Raw genomic sequence first — 20,122 nt, 5'->3', positions numbered from 1 at the left:
ACCTTCTTTAAGGAGATGCAGGTCATATGGGTATTTCCATTAGAAGGCTGTGTTCCAAGCAGAAAGCTAGCTGCCTGGGGTCAGGGGGTGGGGGAACATCGTGTTTTAGTACTAATTGGATTTAAAAAATATTCCTAACCTAGCCACTAAAGTCTTAGGCTGTTTATGTTTTGTTTTTCATTTTCTATGATAGGTCATACTTGGGTGTTTTGGTTTGTTTGTTTTTTGCTTTTTGTGGGTTTTAGCATCAGACAATCCCTGCACCTATCTGTCTGTTATGAGGAGCCTGTGGTTGTCAAACCTACACAGAATAAGCTTTTAAGAAACAGTGGTTTTTGTCAATTTCCTGATTATCACAGTGAGTGGAGATTGTCCTGCCAGCTCCAAGAGCATTCTGTAGTGTCAGAAATGGTGTGTTCCCAAAGTAACTGTGAGCTCCTTGGGCGTCCCCCATTTTTTTGTTTGAGATTTCAGATGAGTATGAAATAGCTTGCTGCATTTAATGGCTTAGAGTCTTTAAACCCTTGTACCATCTTTTATTTTTACTACAAATTATATAGTAATTTGCAGAGAGCTTTTATGTACTTACTTCAGTATTCATTGGATAAGAACAATAGCAATGAATGAAAGAATAGAAAGTAATAAACCAAAGTAAAAGATGATCAATTTTTTAAAATTAGTGAATTATGTTTTTCAGAGCTGTTACAGGTTCACAGCAAAATTGAATGAAAGATTACAGTTTCTGTCTCAGTGATCCCCGCCCCCCAGTTCCCCTCTCCCCTGGCACAGTTCCCACACGCCAATACCCTCACCACAGTGGCAGGGTGGGTGAACCCACTGTGACACACTGTTGCCACCCCACATCCATAGTTACATCTGGGTTCACTCTTGGTGGTGTTCTCTGTTCTTCCCTCTGTTTGCTTTGGTCAAGTGTGTGGTGACCTCGGCCAGAGCTGGTGATCACGCAGAATACTCTGTACCTTTGTGCTCTATACCTTCCTCCCTCCATCCCTGCTGATTCTTGGCAACCACGGAACTCTGTCTCATGATGCTGCCTTTCGGAGGGTCGAATCATAACACCCTTTCAGATTGGTTTCTTTCACCTAGGAATGTGCATTCATGGTCCCTCCTTGTCTTTTCATGCCTTGATAGCTCTTCATTTTGGTGCTGAACAGTATTCTTAGAGATTATCCAAGAAGCAGTCCACTGGCCACACCTCCTTTTAACTGATAATTGGTGAAAATTTTTCAAAATTTAGCATACTTATTTTCATGCTGTGTTTTTTTCCCATTTAGATTATGACAAATTATGAAACAATAACTCTTAAAGAGTGACTGAATAACAAGCATATCAGAACATTTACAGCCCAAATGAGTGATGTGCTTTTGTAGGCTTTCCTTAATTAGGTTAAGCTTCCATCTCTCCAGGCATCTTTGGACCTACTGTTAGCATTAATTTTAGGGCTAGGTTGATACATAGGGATAAACCTCATTACTTAATTGACATATTTCTGATTATTAAGTAAAAAATGATGTTAGAGATGGCTTTAACACTTACTGTCAATCAGTGACATGCAGCCGTTTTAGGAAGTCAGATGCATCTGTAAAGGGAAGCATTTCATCAGTGGAACACTTAGTCCGACATGGGCTGTGAAGCCAGCCTGGGAGGGGTTCCTGGCATATCTGCACATGAGTAGTATTGATAAGTGTGCATATTGTCAAAGCTTTGACAAAGTTAACAGCCAAAAATTCCTTTATCATTTTTATGTCTGTATGTTTTACATAGTTTGTAATGTTTTTGTATTTAGTATATAACATAACCCCTTCTTAGGCTGGCTAAAATGTAGATGAGGATTATTTCAGTGGGATATGCCAGAATAGGAACATAAATGTTGACAACTTAGTATTTAAATTTTTAGGTGTTTTTCCAATAGATGACTTTTCATAGGAATATGATCGAGCTTTTTTTCTTACGTAAATAAGATATTTTTACCTAGACTTATTAGCAAAAGAATAATAAAAATGTAAAATGTGTAACCATTCTATAATGCATTTTGAAAATATTAATTTGCAGTAGCACTATGAAATATTGATTATAAAAAATGTGGTTAGTCAAGTTTTATAGCATAGCATTTTTTGTTTTGTTTTGTTTTGTTTTTGGCTTTTTAGGGCCGCACCTGCCACATGTGGAGGTTCCCAGGCTAGGGGAACCTATGCCACAGCCTATGCCACAGCCATAGCAACGCCAGATGCGAGCCTTGTCTGAGACCTACACCACAGCTCTTGGCAATGCCGGATCCTTAACCCACTGAGCATGGCCAGGGATCGATTCGTTTCCACTGCCCCACAATGGGAACTAGGATAGCATTTAATATTTATAATATGAAATATATTTTTGATTTGTGATTTTCTTTGAAAATATATTGCTGGAAATTTGAAGTTAAAATTTCTTGGGAGTTCCCATTGTGGCTCATTCGTAACGAATCTGACTAGTATCCATGAGGATGTGGGTTTGATCCCTTGCCTTGCTCAGTGGGTTAAGGATCCAGCATTGCTATGAACTGTGGTGTAGATCTCAAATGCAGTTTGGATCCTGCGTTACTATGGCTGTGGCGAAGGCTGGCAGCTGCGATTCCAATTTGGGAACTTCCATATGCTGTGGGTATGGCCCTAAAAAAGCAAAAAAAAAAAAAAAAAAAAAAGACTTGATTAAAAATAGTGTTTTAGTTTCTTTTTGGATTTACTGGATTTAACTTATAAATTACATAAGAATTTATATAAGAAGTTTAAGTATGTTTATAGAATTGTTAGAATTGTCTTCTTTTTCAGGCTCAAACTGCTTTTTCTGCAAACCCTGCCAACCCAGCAATTTTGTCTGAAGCTTCTGTTCCTGTCTCTCAAGATGGAAGTAGGTTTACACTTTGGTTCATTCTCCTTAAACAGAGATAACTTGTTAACTAAGCCTTCTTTTGCTGAAAGAGGGATTGCAAGATTTTTTTTTTTTTTTTAACATGCCTCATGAAATTGGTGGTTAAAACCTGGTAATAGGGGAGTTCCTGTCATGGTGCAGCAGAAACAATCCGACTAGGAACCATGAAGCTGCAAGTTCAATCCCTGGCCTTGCTCAGTGGGTTAAGGATCTGACATTGCTGTGAGCTGTGGTGTAGGTTGCCACCATGGCTTGGATCCTGTGTTGCTGTGGCTGTCGTGTAGGCCGGCAGCTGTAGCTCTGATTGGACCCCTACCCTGGGAACCTCCATGTGCTGTGGGTGTCGCCTTAAAAAGCCAAAAAAATAATTTCCTCTAGTAGTAGGAAATTTTTCTTCCAAAAAATAATTCTTTAATCAAGAAGTGATGAGTATGGGAGTTCCCGTTGTGGCGCAGTGGTTAACGAATCCAACTGGGAACCATGAGGTTGTGGGTTTGATCCCTGACCTTGCTCAGTGGGTTAAGGATCTGGCGTTGCCGTGAGCTGTGGTGTGGGTCACAGACGCGGCTCGGATCCCGAGTTGCTGTGGCTCTGGCATAGGCTGGTGGCTACAGCTCCGATTTGATCCCTAGCCTGGGAACCTCCATATGCCCTGGGAGTGGCCCAAGAAATGGCAAAAAGACCAAAAAAAAAAAAAAAAATTGAGTATGAAGGTGTGTTTTAGGGCTTAATCAAAATTAAGTTACTTAAGTCTCAGTGCTCATACATAAGTCCTTAACCTAGGAGTGATTCATTTGTGAAAAAACTGAACTTTCCTAACTGTCCTCTGTCTCTTCAGGACTTGTGGAGGGTGGGGGCAGGGTTGAAAATTCCAGCCGCCTCCTTTTGAGGGCACTTCCTGAATCCTGGGATCTACTCAGGCTCCATATCCTTCTCTTTGATCCCTTTTCCTTCTGCGCTCATAGGGATTCAGGACAGAACCCTTAAATAACATGACCTAAAGATACAAAAGGAGTGTTAAATAGGTTTTTGTGACCTGTTATAACATTGTTCCTTTTAGAAAATCCATTTTGGGGAGTTCCCTGGTCGCCTAGCCATTAAGCATTGTCGGTGCCATGGTGTGGTCTGAATTTCTGCATGCCATAGGCACAAAAAAACACAAACCAAAATATAGAAGACCCATTTTAAGTCACAAATAAAACATGTGAAAAAGAGCTTTTGGAAATATTTGTACTTAACTGTACCACTCAGTTCAGTACTTCAGTATTTAAATGTCCTGTTTCCCAAGATTTCATTGGTTAACTTTTTTTTTTTTTTGTCATCTTTTTAGGGCAGCAGTCTTGGCATATGGAAGTTCCCAAATTTGAGCTGCAGCTGCTGGCGTACACCATAGCCAGAGCAACACCAGATCCAGGCCATGACTCTTAGCTACACCACAGCTCACTGCAATGCCAGATCCTTAACCCACAGAGCAAGGCCAGGGATCGAACCCAAGTCCTCATGGATATTAGTCGGGTTTGTTAACCACCGAGCCACAACTGGAACTCCATCATTAGTTAACAATTAAAATGATATGACACTAAATAAATTTACAAGCTTTGATTTTTTTTTGGTGGGGTTCAGAAGAATAATTTTATAGCTGTTTAGTTATAAAGCAGCTGACTTGACAGTATACATTTTGGTCAGTTCTTTTTTTTTTTTTTTTTTTTTTTTTTTGTCTTTTTAGGGCCACACCCGCAGCATATGGAGGTTCTCAGGCTAGGGGTCTAATTGGAGTTGTAGCTTCCGGCCTACACCACAGCAATGCCATATCCGAGCCATGTCTGTGACCTACACCACAGCTCACAGCAACACTGGATCCTTAACCCACTGAGAGAGGCCAGGGATTGAACCCGCGACCTCATGGTTCCTCATTACTTTCCGCTGTGCCAGGATGGGAACTCCTGGTCACTTCTTCTTAATTGGAGAATCAGTGGTATCTTTACAAAATTCCTAATCAACTAGGCTTAAAAAAAAGGAGAGGGAAGATAATTAGAAAAATTATTTTTACTCTTGAGTACTTAGAAATCTGAGGTTTCAGTTCAAATGTCTTCATATTTTACTTTCACCTGTAACTTTTTCTGTTTTATCCATTTCTAATTGTCATTACAGAGATAGAGTGGAATTTTCCAAGTAGCTAATTTAAATTTATTCTAGATTTTATAAATTAAATGTAATTTTTTAGTACAAGTAGAAGTCCATAACAACAGTTTTTGAATTTTCAACCAGTGTTTTTTTTTCCCTTTCTCTGTTCATTCATTTTTATTAGATCTCTATCCTAAACTATATCCGGAGCTCTCTCAGTACATGGGCCTGAGTTTAAATGAAGAAGAAATTCGTACAAATATGGCCGTGGTCCCTGGAGCACCAGTTCAGGGGGTATGTATGAATTTTGAATTACATAAAATCATACTTTACACATAGATAGAAGCTAATTCCTCATTGTGCCAAACCCCAAGATTTATAATGTTAGCGTTGGCCTCTTCTCAGGATGTCACTTCTCACATAGTCTACTTCCTTTTGTGCTGTTACTTTTCTAAGTTATTAGGAGTTAAAGATTCAGATGCCTTGACCAGTCCATTCTCCAGTTACGGAGACCTAGTGATTCTGTTTCTATCATGTTTCCCATTCTAGTCCTGCTATATATACGCCTATTCAGGGTTTCTGTACTTCTAACCCAGAGTATTACAATAGACTCTTACTTTTCCTTTAGTAACTTCTCTTTTCCAGCAGTACTGAGTTGCTCCTAGATTCAGCATTCTGAAGTCTAAAGCTTCATGAAATTAGACTCCAAATTCTTGGCTTAAATATAATGTCTGTCTTTTGTTCAGATTATTGCTGTAAGGCCACAGCACTTGTAGTGAAATACTTAACTTCCTGACAACAGGGTCCACGCCTATGCACCATGATCCTAGTGCTGGATACAGTACCTGCCTTTATTTATTCACCAAATAATTTATGGAAGACTTGCTTACATCAGTCAGGGCCCAGTTGGGACAATAGAAATCATAGTAAATATTTAAAACAAAAATGGAACACAGATGTCTCTGCAGAAAGTAGCTGTTTCTCTGACGACAGGTCAGAGGTTAGAGTTTCAGGGTGTGAGCCGGGCCTCAGAGGAGGGGACACTGCTGTGGGTACTGTCACCTCGGAGGGGTTTGGAGGTCTGATTTGGGGGTGTGGTAAAGTCTGGAGAATGGAATCCACTGCTGCCGGCAGGGCGAAGGGCTAGCTCCAGGCAGTGCGGACCAAAGCCAGAGCAGACAGGAAGGAGCCAGGCGCCTGCCCCTCCCCCAGCCACCCTGTCTCCCTCTGGTGCCTCTCAGGGTGCTGGCCAGGAACCACAGAGGACAGTGTCTTTTGCACAGTCCAAGTGGAGTCTGGACTGGTGGGTTTGCAGGTGATGGGTAGGAGGTTCATACCTGGCGCTGCCTGCTCCTTCGACCACTCAGTATAACCACACTTTTCTTTATGGAGTAGTTTCCCCTTAAAAGATGCAATTCCTCACAAAATTGAGGTTCAACATTGTCTATTAAGAGACCCATGTTAAGTGTTTTATGCTTTGCTGGCCACACGTCAGTACATACAGAGAACTCCAAGTACAGAAGAGAACTTGTAGACCCAAGATAAGGCCTTGGTGATGGCAGACAAGGCAGAATGTGGAGGCAGATGGCCCTGGAGGGTTAGTGGTGGTGAGGGACTGGGGTCTGCATTGTGGAAGATAATCAGGGGTATCATCTGATCTCTGTGCTGCTGTGTGGAGAATGGTTAGTGGAAGGGCAGGAGCTGAAGCAGAGCTGATCTGGAAGGTTGTGAGAGTAGCCCTTGTCACATGTCATTTGTCAGAATGGGCAAGGGGGCAAAGGTCATAGGATGCTGCTCATATGCTCGCAGTGGAAGAACATGTAGTAAGTTCTTGAGAATACTTGCTAGAAGAAATAAAAATTACTTTTCCAGGAGTTCCTGTTGTGGCGCAGTGGTTAACGAATCCGACTAGGAACCATGAGGTTGTGGGTTCGGTCCCTGCCCTTGCTCAGTGGGTTAAGGATCCGGCATTGCCGTGAGCTGTGGTGTAGGTTGCAGACGTGGCTCGGATCCCGCGTTGCTGTGGCTCTGGCGTAGGCTGGTGGCTATGGCTCCGATTAGACCCCTAGCCTGGGAATCTCCATATGCCGCAGGGGCGGCCCAAGAAATAGCAAAAAAAAAAAAAAAAAAAAAAAATTACTTTTCCAAAAGGAAAACCCACTCCAAAGCTCTTCCTTTTTGTCCTATATTCCAGCTAAGCTAAATTCATTTTCTTATGTTTTTCTTTTTCTATCTCATTACTTGATTTATAGTCCCCTATAATCATTGAATCTTTGTAATTCCTTAAAAACAATATTTTCTGGTATTGTAATTTGTAGCGTTGCTGTGCGTTATCAACTTTAGAATGTGCTGTTGGAATTACCATGAATTCTGAACAAATCAATTTGCAGTCTGCAGTATATGTATGTGTAGTTTTCCCTATTATTGCTACTCTGAGCACCACAGTTATTAGGTAGGTCAGTGCTTCAAGAAAACTTGAAAAATATGAGGATCTTGAAACAGTACCTTACTGAGCCCTGGGGCAGCTATTCTAGGGCAGTCTGGTTTGTCCAGAGATGGTTAATCCATAGGTGAGAAATGTTTGTCTTGTGTGGGTCAGCACTCATCTGATGTACACTTTTCTTTCAGTCTTCACAGTGGATTTAAAGTTACCCTTTTTATAGAAACTCTGAAAGGGTAAGTAGATTGTTGAAGATGAGGTCATATGACAGAACCCTCTGGAAGATGCTGTGCGAATTTCAGCAGTGTGATATGGCCTTTATAAAAGTTCAAGGATAATACATTTGAGTTGAAGACAAGCCAAAGTCCACATTAAACATCATGAGGCAAAACTTTTAAAGGATCATTTTTGCAAAAATCAGACTATCTGAAGGAAGTAATTTGCAGATTACATTTTGTGAAACCACAACTGAATATATTTTTTAGATTTTTTTAGGGAGACTGTTTGTATATATTGTATATATTTGTGTTTTTGTCAGCAGTTGGTTGCAAGACCTTCCAGCATGAACTATATGGTGGCTCCTGTAACTGGTAATGACGCTGGAATCCGTAGAGCAGAAATTAAGCAAGGGATTCGTGAAGTCATTTTATGTAAGGATCAAGATGGAAAAATTGGGCTCAGGCTTAAATCAGTAGATAATGTAAGTATTTTTAATATTTACCTAAATTTGTCTAAATAGCTTAGAGGATATTAAGGGAACAATGTTAATTTAAAATGTAAATGTTTTAACTATAATGGTATCTATAATTGACAGTATTTTAAATCTCAAGATGCCCTATTCTGAAGAGGCAAAGTTGTGACTTCCAATATTATTTTCAGTGGATTTTTCTTTTTTGAAGTTGTCTTCCTAGAATAAAGTTCTAAGTCTGCAGGTATTATAACAGTTTATACAGTTAGAATTCTGGCTAAGGCAACACTCGTGGAAGTTGAGAGAAGACTGACCAGTGAGAATCAGTGGTCTCATATGTAATAAGCTAAATAAACTAAATGAGGGTCATCTAAGCCAAGATGTGGCGGTACAGGCTTGGCTTTCGGACATTTGAGTTGAATATGGCATTTTCTGGGCAGCAGTGAGTGGACCTCTTACCCTACCAGACTGAAGAACTTAACACTGGCCCCTCGGAGGAAGCATCTAGGATGGTGGAGGACCTGCTGGGTCTGTACTGTGTCTGTGGTTTTCTGCAGTACTTGATTCCTTTTCAGTGCTCGGTCTTGTTGCTGTGTGTGCCCAGTCTTTGTGGCACTTGGCCGAAGATGCAGGTAGCTGGTCTTGGCAGGAAGCCCCAGCCCGCCGGCCTGCCTCCCTGAGGTGTGAGGGTCTCGTGTCTTTTGCACACTTGTGGTTTGGGCAAGACACGTCGGCTCTGAGCAGCTTGGACTTCACTGCCCTGCCCTCCTCTTCTATGAATAGTTTATGCTGTGCCCCCTGCTCCCCAGCAGAGAAAGAACCCACGCTCTCCACGGCCCATCCGCCACAGCAGTTAGCCTTGCACTGGGTGTGTCCGCTTGGCTGAAGCTCCTTGACCTGACTTTTGCAGGAAGCTGCCTCGTTTTCAGGTTCATTCCAGAAATAAGGCACATGAGATCACATCCAGCCCAGCTTGAAATGGGAGAATGGAGCTGGCTAGCCTTGGAGATACTTTGTTGTGTTCATCAGGCTTACTCTTTTATATGTATTTGTATTGTGTTCAACATCTGTGATAAGACTGACAGACATAAGTCTCAAAGTAAAACTATCCATGTGGGTTCAGTTCTTAAACTGGAGTGGTATTGAAGATGGTTTTTGTTTTTTTTTTTTTGGTCTTTTTAGGGCCACACCCACAACACATGGAATTTCCCAGGCTAGGGGTCCAATCAGAGCTATAGCTCCTGGTCTGCGCCACAGCTGCTTTGGGATCCGAGCCTCGTCTATGGCCCACACCACCGCTCACAGCAATGCTGGATCCTTAGCCCATGAGGGAGGCCAGGGATCAAACCTGTGTCCTCCTGTATGTCTAGTCACATTCGTTTCCGCTGAGCCATGACAGGAGCTCCATGCTCATCTTTTTTATAGGCTGTTTTAAGTGATTATATGACTCAAGTAGATAAACTATCATTTTTTTTAAAAGGGCTGTAAATCACAAAATTTATAACACTTTACTCACTTCCTCCCTAAATAAATCGCAGAAGCTTGTATTTAATTTAGACCGAGGGGGTGACTGAGGGGGGGTAGATAGGTCATGATTTGAGGTAGAAATTTCCAAGATCTCACTTTTTTTTTTAACCTATTTCTTAGGGTATTGCCTTGATAAAATTTTTCTTGAGGATGACATTAGACATGTAATTTTTTCTATAATTACCAGGGTGGATTCCTAAACAGTGGTAAATGACCAGTGACTTCCTTATTCTCCAGGGCATATTTGTTCAGCTTGTTCAGGCAAATTCTCCAGCCTCATTAGTTGGGCTGCGATTCGGGGACCAGGTGCTCCAGATCAACGGGGAGAACTGTGCAGGCTGGAGCTCGGACCGGGCCCACAAGGTGCTCAAGCAAGCCTTTGGAGAGAAAATTACCATGACCATTCGGGACCGGTGAGCTGACTGGACGCGGCAAGAGTTGGGGTGTTTGAGATTCTGTAAACGTAGTATTAGCCTTTTAAACTTGGAGTTGGGTGGGGTAGGTTTTTCTTCTGTGGTTTGATTTTTTTGAACATTTCTGGTTTTGCATACACCTCTGGAAAGTTACTTTGTCTTAATCTGGTTCTGTAGAAAATGCAAGGTTAGAGTCACTAAGCAGGTGTTTTAGCCTCGCTTTCTGGGTTCCTGCTGGGGGTGGACACACCTGGAGCCAGGGGTTCAGAAACCCCAGGGTGCCTCTGGGCTGGAAGGATGCAGCCTTGAGCCTTTTAGTTCATTGAGCATCTCCTTCCTAGCCTCACAGGTGTCGAGGGGGGCCTTGGTCACATTAAAAGCTTTGGGGTTTTTAATCCTCTCAGGTACACCTGTTTTATCTACCTTTGTGTTTTTGCTTCTCACACAGGCAGGTATCTGCCATTTCTGCTCTGTAGCCAAGGAAAGCTTCAGAGAGTAACCTGGATTAGGAGAAGCTAGGACTGTCCTTTGATGACAGAACATGTATTTTGTGCAGTAACGCAGCAGCTGCAACTGGTGGGACAAGCTTGTGAGCAGACAGGCAGCTTGCAAATCTCCTGAGAGCCTTCCGTCTCACTGCTTACTACACCTCCTCTTAAACTAGCAAAAATACCCTCAACGAGTTTTCAAAATTAAGACGTGAGAAATACTAGGAAGGTTTATCAGTAAAATATTACCCTAAGAACAGTGAAGTTAATTCATTTTTAAAAGGTAATTCACTTTTGGAGTTCCCGTCATGGCGCAGTAGTTAACGAATCCAACTAGGAACCATGAGGTTGCGGGTTCGATCCCTGGCCTTGCTCAGTGGATTAACGATCCGGCGTTGCCGTGAGCTGTGGTGTCGGTTGCAGACGCGGCTTGGATCCCGCGTTGCTGTGGCTCTGGCGTAGGCCAGTGGCTACAGCTCCGATTCGACCCCTTGCCTGGGAACCTCCATATGACGCGGGAGCAGCCCACGAAATGGCAAAAAGACGGAAAAAAAAATTCACTTTTTAACAGATTTTTGTTCACCGATCTTCTTTCAATGTTGTTACAGTGAAGGAAAAAGCATATTGATAAACCACCTACAGCCAATGCGTTAAGTCTAAGATTTCCTTTTACATGAACCACAAGGAATAAAAAATCTTACGCCAGGATGTTCTATGAATGCACAGAATTGGCACTATACAATAGTAAGGTGCTCTTACAACACTGAGGTTATTGTAACAAAATATCCAGTATGGCAGAACAAAGCCATTAAAATGTTTACCTTGGAATTAAGTTTTTAAACTGAACCTATGATGCTTACAGGCCCTTTGAACGGACAGTTACCATGCATAAGGACAGTACTGGACATGTTGGCTTTATCTTCAAAAACGGGAAGATCACCTCCATAGTGAAGGACAGTTCTGCAGCCAGAAACGGCCTTCTCACAGAACACAGCATCTGCGAGGTCAATGGACAGAATGTCATTGGACTAAAGGTCACCATCTGAACTTGTCTTGTTCTGCAGTTGTCATTTTTTCATTTGTTTCAGTGATGCTGTCTTCATAGTGACCAGAATATAGCAGCTCAGTGGGGAGATGGGCTCTGGCAGTGCTCTGTGTAGAATTGGGGTTTCTGTAACAGGGCCCTGGATCTAGAATTCTGTGGAGACCTGAGCACTAAAAACTGCTGACATTCTGAATGAATGTTTTGTTCAGTCCTGGAGTTGTAGGAAAGAACTTCTTCATGGTTTGTTCCCTCCACAAATGCCTAAATGAAACTAGCTTGAGGTCTAAAGGTTTTTCATTAAGACCTTCTCATTTCTTCATCAGCTTTGGTTAAGAATACACACAGAGGGGGTTCCCATTGTGGCTCAGTGGTTAATGAACCCAGATCCATGAGGATGTGGGTTCGATTGCTGGCCTTGCTCAGTGGGTTAAGGATCTGGTGTCACCATGAGCTGTGGTGTAGGCTGGCAGCTGTAGCTCCAATTTGACCCCCAGCCTGGGAACTTCTGTATGCCAAGGATGCAGTCCTAAAAAAAAAAAAAAAAAAACCCACAAAAACAGTTAACCAGGGGGGTCTATGCAATCAATGGTGCATATGGGGAAAGGTGATGAAAAAGTGACTTGGTGGATATTCAGTCCGTTTACTTACCAGTTCATATATACATACCAAGAGTCAGGGTTTTAGAGACATTTAACATGTTTCTTCAGCAAGAATATATTTAATGAAGCTTGAATAGAATTTTGTGTTTTCAACAGGACTCTCAGATTGCAGACATACTGTCAACAGCTGGGAATGTCATCACTATCACAATCATGCCTGCTTTTATCTTCGAACATATTATTAAACGGTAAGCAGACCATCTGACTTCATAGAAGCACTGTGCTTAAATTAATTCTCAACAGATGACATTGGCATAATGTAGAAAATTTTAGTAAATCATTTAAATCAGGTCGACCCCTCATAGCTTCTCCTATCTGGAAAGTCCAGGTTCTGAATTCCGACATTTCCTACAAGCAGGAGGACCAGGAGCAGAGGGGTGGGCAGGCTCAGTTCAGTTGCCGAGAAACTGCCTACAGCTTCCCTGACTAGTAGGATCTGCTCGTGGCTCATAAAGGGTGCTTTCTGCCCCCCCCCCGCCCCAAACCAGGGCTCCTCCCTGCACATGGCAGTAAAACTGAAGAAATCAAGCTGCTGGGTAGAGCGCAGCCCACATGGGCGGGGGGCAGTCCTCATTAGGACTAACCCTTCAGGAGCTCACTTCTCCTAAACCCGTGACAACTCCCCCACATGTCTCTGCAACTAATAACCACTGTAATATATACAAGGACTTAACCTGTATTTTGTGAAACTATACTGGCCAGGATACCAATAGCTTTTCATACTGGGTATTTGCAAACAGCTAGATTACCTGAGACCCTTTGGATCTGAACTCATGGGGTGGGGGGAACCAACCTTGGAGTACCTGTTGTGGTGCAGTGGCTACGAATCCGACTAGTATCCATGAGGATGCAGGTTCAATCCCTGGCCTCGCTCAGTAGGTTAAGGATCCAGCGTTGCCAAGAGCTGTGGTGTAGGCCAGCAGCTACAGCTCAGATTCGACCTCTAGCCTGGGAACTTCAATATGCCACTAGTTCGGCCCTTAAAAGACGAAAAGACCAAAAAACAAAAACACCTTGCTTTCCATCCCTTGAATTGAAGTTTTCTTAGACCAACATGTAACCTTTTTGAAAAAAAGAATCCCAAACTTCAGTAGTTAATGACAGTGACTCTCTTGTAGGATGGCACCCAGCATCATGAAAAGCCTGATGGATCACACCATCCCTGAGGTCTAAGAGTCGCAGCAGCACAGTGGAAACGGTGCCAAGCTTCTCCATGCGACCTCTTCAGTGACTTCACTTTCTCTTATGCACATGAAGCTTTCGAGGAGCCAGAGAGCATATGCTGCGCGAGGGCCTTCCTGTTCCGGCAGGCTGGCCTCTTAACTGTTTCATCTGATGTCTTGTTCAGACTTCAAGATAGTTGTAGCCTTAGCCTAGTTTCAGAGAGGTGAAAACTTTGATTTACTGAAACTTTTGTAGCTTAGTTTCTTTACTGGAAACCTGATGCTCTTTCAAGCCATGGGATTAGATTAGGACGCCTGGCGCAAGCTCGGCTGTGTGTAGAACCCCTCACCGTTGCCTAGGCATCAAGCATTGCTGTTCCTAGTACTTCAAGTCTAGGGTGTATTTTCCATTTGTACTGTGTTCTCTAGCACATTTAGAAGGATTACTTTCTTTTCCCTGTGTGTGTGTGTGTGTGTGTGTGTGTGTGTGTGTGTAAACACACCAGTTAAGTAACCTAATGTGGGTTTCATTCCATGGAGGCATCACAGTGGCTGTAAGCTGCAGCAGGTGTAGTGAATATCGTTACCTTTCAACTACCTTTACTTACTCTGCTTGAACTGTCGCCTTAACTACATTAAGCATCTAGAATGAAAGCCAAACTTACTCTTGCTGCCTTTCTAAAACCCCAAATGCAGTTCTTCAGCTGAAATGCACACTAGCCCAGAACAGTGTAATGTACATATAGCTACATCAGCTACATAATGTAGCTGAGCTTACTCAGCATAGCTGCCTAGTTGCATCTGAGATTTTCTAGTCATTGTGTAATGGCAACTTCTTTCTTCTGACACTTACTAGTTATCACTTTCTGAGAAATGAGTCACTATATATCTATTAAATGTAAAAATTCTTGTACTAAGTAGGACAAACCTCAACTCCCTTTTTCATCTGTAGACAAGTGGGATAATAGCCAATGTTGGCATTTATGTATAAACCTGTATCCTAGCTGCTTTGGGACGGGCTTGGAATGTTTTCCTGATCAGCTGTTCTATTTCCCGACTTCTCTGTAAACAAAATGACAATGGCACTTCTTCATCCTTTCTTTGTTGGTTTCTGCCTATTTTAATTAAAAATAAAGTTAAATTTTAGTCTGGTTTTGAATCATTTGGAAACATCAGGCCTGTGGGAGAGGCAGGCGCCTGAGAAAAGCCTTTCCGTGCTGAGGGTCTGAGTGTCGGGAGAAGGGCTGCCAGCTGGGGAGCCCAGATACACCAGAGGCCTCCAGGGCCCTGTTGATTCCCAGCAGCGACACCCAGGCCAAGGCATGTTTAACATTCAAGATGACGTACAGTGTTTAAAGAGGGTGGGAAATTTAAGTCACGTAATTTCTGTGGTTCAGAGGTTGAATATAAAAGAAAGTCGGTGCTATTGCCTCACAGCTTACCTGGTCTGAAATTTAGACAAGCCAGCCAAGCCGTGTTTCTGAGTCTCTTATCTTGCTGTCTGGATGTGGGTCTGAGGACAGTTCCCAAAGTATGAGAATGACATGCACACGACATACGGTTTTCTAGAAGGATCACTACATGGGAGTTCCTAGTACTTTGTAGTAAGTCATTTAAATAAGAAAATGAAAACTGCTTTCATTTCAGAAAAATATTACAGAAAAATATTTTTAATACCATAGAAAAGATGAGCATATAATAGCTATCATGAAAAACTGTTCCTATAGACAGTGAACTGTTATAAGAACTGCTAATCCTTCCCCAGGTTCTTAGAACCTGGGGACAAGAGGTTATAGAAAGTAACCACTCCATGAAAACACACACCCCCAAACCTGATGAACAGTGCTTGTGATTAGGAAGACGTAACACTGACTCAGCAGTAGCAGAGAATACTCACATTTTCTTGGAAAATCCTCAAGTTCAGTGCTTTCTGGAAATTTCCCCAGCTGGCTTTAGGATCTAAGCTACTGGCTCTGCCACCCAAACCTGTCTTCTGTTGGAATCCTGGGCTGACCACCTGTTTTCTCGCCACTGCTGTCACGTCTTCATCTGCTTTAGAGGATGACAACTAGTGGCCTTCAGTGAAGTCACCATGATTTGTGAAGTTTAAGCCACAAGTTTCTCATGTGTAAAACGTCTGATGACTATCATTGCACATTCACTTTTAAATAGTCATTTAAGTTTGGCTTAAACATTAGAGCTCAATAATACTCGAGGAAAAGGCACTTAATACTGCAACTTCCAGAAGATTATCTGTCTGTCTTCACCTCCCGTGATGACACTGCTGCACTGTTCGTTCATCCACATGCATGTCACGGCGCCTGCGGGGGAAGAGGCGTGTGGTTGGGTGTGAGTTGCCCGGAGGCCCCCCAAGGTCAGCCCAGAGCACTGACCACAGTCTGCATAGACTACAAATTAAACTGCTCAGCACAGGGAACCTGGGAGGATTAAGAAACTGAATTACGATGCAGAACAGAATACAAATATTCTGTCCACCTGCAGTGAAAAGTCAGATGTGAGGGAAAACGAGCTGGTGTGTTTGCCCATTTTTTTCCGTTTCTATTGGACGGAGTCGAAAATGTTAAAGCTAGTGAGCTGTGGAAAACAGCACAGATACATCACTTTCATGTATAATGTTAAATAACCACACGGGGGAAGGGAACGAAGCTGGGAAGTCAGTAGGTACTTAGAACCACAGACACTACAAGAATGAACTGCACAAATCCTCCAAATGCTTGGAGGAACACGTGCAAAATGAAAACAGCGCAAGACCAGTGGGCTGAACAATGACATCATACACAAGGCCTCTTGACAGCAAGGCAACATCCAGGGCCCCAAGTCCTGCGAGGAGGAGGTGGGAGTCAGGGGGAGAGTGACTTAGTTTTCAGTGTCATCCATTGCTGTTCTACGGTTTCTGCCTTTTCATTTTTTTAAATAATGATTTTGGGCACACATTTAAACAATTACAGCTTTTACTTTGTTTTTATCCTCCCTGTGGAAGTCAATGTCATAACTTCCACTTTGGAGTCAAGCGTCTGTCAGCATAAATCCAAATCCTGGAGGATGCAAGAGATGCGGGTCGCTGGCCCACCAGGGTCTGGAGGGGAGCGACCACTGCACAGGGGCGCACAGGGCGTTGTCTGCCTGAAAAGAGCACACCTGCTGGTGGGAAAGCAGGCTTGGGGGCGCGTTTAGGGAGAGGGGAAGGGTCAGCGGCAGGGCACTCACCTGTGTGGCCTCGGATCCTCTCACTGATCTTTGCCCCGAGGAGGTCCCAAACAAGCAGCTCGCCAGACTGGCTTCCGGATAAAACCGAATTCCCATCCCAGAGAAAGCACCTGCGAGGATTCAGAAACCACCCTTCAGCCTTCATCAGGATGCCCGTCTTCCATGCCCGAGAGCCCCTCCGCGTCTTCACCACGGACTCCGCAAGCTCACCTCTGGGGCTCAGCCGAGGTCAGGGAAGAGATGAGCATTCCTGTCTGCACGTCTATGACGTTCAGAGAGCCGTCCTCTCCCGTGCTGAGGACGTGGCGGCTATCTGTAACACGAGGCCAAGCACAGACAGGCTACAGCTTCAGAAGGGTGTTCTAGATCAATCTGAGGTAGTATTTCTGAAGCCAGTGGCCGAAGGTTCCCTTGAGCTATTGTATTTAACCTATGACGACTCTCTCCTTGAAATGCTTGTTTCCAAGACACTGGGCGGAAGGCCCTTTGGTGTGAATTCATTTACACCTTTATCATCTCTCTGGGGAGCTGAGGAACTATGCCACACAGCTTTCCTCCCAGGGACAAAGGCCACACACAATGCACTGCAGAGCACCAAGCAGCTTTACCCAGAGGCAGGGCCTCCTGCCAGCAAACAGTGTTTTCCTATTTACATTCTTACTATTTATTCCAAGATAATTCCAGGACCCCATTACCACCTGTGTTAGAAAGAACACTACCTGGGCTGAAAGCAGTATGACACACGGTCCCTGAATGACACGGAATCTGGTGCAAGACGGTGGCGGTGGCAAGGTCCCAGATATTGACGGCGCCTTCTCTGGTGCCCGAGACCAACAGTGCGCTCGCAGCATTTAAACTCATTGTGTCGACCTGGGGACGAGAACACGCCGCGTTCAGTTTGTTTGTTTGTTTGTTGTCTTTTTGCTATTTCTTGGGCCGCTCCCGTGGCATATGGAGGTTCCCAGGCTAGGGGTTGAATCGGAGCTGTAGCCACCGGCTTACGCCAGAGCCACAGCAACGCGGGATCCGAGCCGCGTCTGCAACCTACACCACAGCTCACGGCAACGCCGGATCGTTAACCCACTGAGCAAGGGCAGGGACCGAACCCGCAACCTCATGGTTCCTAGTCGGATTTGTTAACCACTGCGCCACGACGGGAACTCCCGCGTTCAGTTTAGAATCGTGGTCACTCCTCCATTTCCCAGAGCATCCAAATACGTGAACAATAAGAACAGATTAATTTCATCCCCACATCGAAAGAGTGCAGATTCACGTAAAAGTGGCCTTCGTCATGGGCCAGTGACCACTGTCAACCGCTGCTAAGGTGATGTAAGCCTGCTTTAAACAGAGCCAAAAAGCCCAAGGTGTCTCCGGGAGGACTCCATGCGGAGTCAGCACTGTGGGGGGAAGCGCAGCGGGTCCACGTGGCGGATCTGGGGAGGCTCACCTCCGGGTTGTACCGCGAGCCCCTCTTAAACCACACACTAAACCCCAGTTCGCCTGCCGACTGTGCGCACCAGGCATCCCTTCACCACCATCCAGGCCGCGTCTGAGAGGTGGCCGCGTGGCCATGGAGCAGGTGAAGGGACTCGGCACCGGCCTGGGCTCTGCAGGGGGGACCCAAGCGGGCAAGGCCGAGCTCAGGCAAGGCTCTTTGGGAAATCTAGTTGGATTGGAGCCGATTCGCAAAGAAACAGCAAACTAGAGCAAAAAAGGCCAAGTCGATTTGGAAGCCCGAAGGGTCAGGTGCCAGGAAGGAAGCAAGAGCTGGTCCGCGCCCTCCTCCGCCCCTCTGGTACTCACGCCCACGTCGTGCTCCAGCTCCGCCAGCAGCTCAAACTGGAGCCTCTGTGCGCCTGTCGTCCCCGCGGGAAGCGCAGACCACACCTAGGATGGAGCACAGCACAGGAGGTCACCGCCGAGGCTCTAAGGCGTTCAGGACAACCTCCAACTAAACAACTTGCACTCAATGCAGCTGCAGACAAGGGTACGTGTGGCTGCTCCCCTCCAGCTGCGGAGCTTGTATTCCCGCCCTCGGGCGGCCGGTACCCGGACTTGCATGACTGAAGTACTGGGTGAACTAGAGAAGGAGCAGCGCAGAAGTGCTGCCGTGTCAGCCAGTGTTCTGAGAAAAAGCCAGGTCCCCAAAGACACTTACTGAAATTAGCTGTAGGCAAAACAACTAACTGGCCACCACAACTTGGGCGGGAGGGATGGTGAAAACTCTTAAATTAAAAGGAGCTCTAACAGTAGTAGGTGCTTGCTTTCTGTTTACGTAAATGCAAACGGGAAAGTAAAGATGATGAGCACTGGTGTGGTTTCAAGAATAAAACTGAAGGATGCCGAGAATGGTCTGACGTCAATAATGGTGAAGGAGTGTGCATTTGTATGTTCTCACTCTAAATGAGATAGTCATCTTTTAATTAGTCCCCACTTCAACCTGCTCTTTGCCCATTAGCTGATCAACTGCTAGTTCCGTGGCTGCATTAGCTTAGCTAAGAAGGGCTGCTCTGGTTCTCTAGGTCTGCTGCTCAGTGACCTCAAGGCTCTCCAACCCGCCGTGGAACACACAGTACAAAAGTCTTATATTAAGAAGTACACACACTGAACAAACGCAGGCAATAACCTTCAATATCCCTCTATCACACGCCTGGTGAAAACCAGGAAAAACTGACTGAACGCATTAAGAGCAGGGAGCTGGATAGCTTATAATATTTGTATTATCCAAACACTTGGATTCACCTTCACGGTGGAGTCCCAGGATGCAGAATACAGCCGGTTGTCATGCCAACAGATCTTACTCACAGCATCGTCATGTCCCATCAGTGTGTCCTGGCGTCTTCCAAATGCTATGGAATAAAAATAGCTAACATAAAAGACAATGAGAACTATTAAAACAGCATTCCAGCTTCGTCTTAAGATTCTTAAATACATTTTCAAGAAGCATTCCTTTGTTTAATTCTCTACTGACTAAGGCCCACTGGAATTACAAATTACTTGCTCTCGTGTTACTGAACCAAAATAACTCAAAATGCGATTTTAGAACTAGAAATTTCCAGGCCTGGCTCACATCTGTGTTTTCACCTCAATTTAAAAACGTAGAGAAAAATCAAATCCAACCAGAGAAATTATTAGATCCAAATCCAACTGTCCTCAGCTAACAGATCTGTTCCTTTTTGCCAACAGTGGGAGACCCCGTCTCTCCCGCCGCACATCCCCAACGGGAGCTGCACCTGCGCAGAATCAGGAAGGAGCAGGCCAGGCACATACATGTTATTATCCCACGAGGAGCTTGCGACGGTGGCATCTCCGGGTAAAAGGAAACACGATGATAAAGCCTGAAATACAAATTACTATATTGATTTACAAAAATCAGTGTAAACTCTTAAGTACACGTTGGCCTTCCTCATAGTGATGAG

General features: G+C 44.2%; 2 protein-coding genes and 1 long non-coding RNA gene across 76 annotated transcripts in view; 1 reads left to right on the top strand and 2 right to left on the bottom strand.

Annotated features, from left to right (window-relative positions):
• The window catches only part of SDCBP (syndecan binding protein), a 61,823-nt gene extending 47,202 nt beyond the window's left edge, over nucleotides 1–14,621 (top strand). For 34 of the 50 annotated variants that reach the window (XM_085020260.1, XM_085020255.1, XM_085020282.1 and 31 more), the window contains 7 exons: nucleotides 2,829–2,907; nucleotides 5,237–5,346; nucleotides 8,031–8,192; nucleotides 9,945–10,120; nucleotides 11,471–11,642; nucleotides 12,409–12,500; nucleotides 13,431–14,621. In XM_085020260.1, coding sequence (XP_084876386.1) covers nucleotides 2,829–2,907; nucleotides 5,237–5,346; nucleotides 8,031–8,192; nucleotides 9,945–10,120; nucleotides 11,471–11,642; nucleotides 12,409–12,500; nucleotides 13,431–13,485 — 846 coding nt within the window. In that variant the 3' untranslated portion in view covers nucleotides 13,486–14,621. 50 annotated transcript variants of the gene reach the window in all.
• On the bottom strand, nucleotides 525–1,662 carry LOC146403882 (uncharacterized). The gene is made up of 2 exons (XR_014843789.1): nucleotides 1,558–1,662; nucleotides 525–1,226 (listed from the first exon to the last, which is right to left on the bottom strand). It is a non-coding gene; the product is annotated as an uncharacterized LOC146403882 (long non-coding RNA).
• Nucleotides 14,622–15,116: 495 nt separating the features above from the next.
• Nucleotides 15,117–20,122, bottom strand: part of NSMAF (neutral sphingomyelinase activation associated factor) — a 64,021-nt gene continuing 59,015 nt past the window's right edge. For all 25 annotated transcript variants that reach the window (XM_085022326.1, XM_085022322.1, XM_085022336.1 and 22 more), the window contains 7 exons: nucleotides 19,974–20,041; nucleotides 19,446–19,569; nucleotides 18,507–18,590; nucleotides 17,423–17,573; nucleotides 16,914–17,016; nucleotides 16,704–16,813; nucleotides 15,117–15,796 (listed from right to left, as the gene is read on the bottom strand). In XM_085022326.1, coding sequence (XP_084878452.1) covers nucleotides 15,702–15,796; nucleotides 16,704–16,813; nucleotides 16,914–17,016; nucleotides 17,423–17,573; nucleotides 18,507–18,590; nucleotides 19,446–19,569; nucleotides 19,974–20,041 — 735 coding nt within the window. In that variant the 3' untranslated portion in view covers nucleotides 15,117–15,701. The remainder of the gene's footprint in view (nucleotides 15,797–16,703; nucleotides 16,814–16,913; nucleotides 17,017–17,422; nucleotides 17,574–18,506; nucleotides 18,591–19,445; nucleotides 19,570–19,973; nucleotides 20,042–20,122) is intronic.

Source organism: Sus scrofa, chromosome 4, assembly GCF_054392235.1.
Source record: "Sus scrofa isolate SSC_HxYL_T2T_F1_AM1 chromosome 4, Sscrofa_HxYL_maternal_Yorkshire_Landrace_v2.0, whole genome shotgun sequence".
Lineage (NCBI taxonomy): Eukaryota > Metazoa > Chordata > Mammalia > Artiodactyla > Suidae > Sus > Sus scrofa.
The sequence above is the reverse complement of the archived record's forward strand: the minus strand, read 5'-3'. Positions and strand labels throughout refer to the sequence as shown.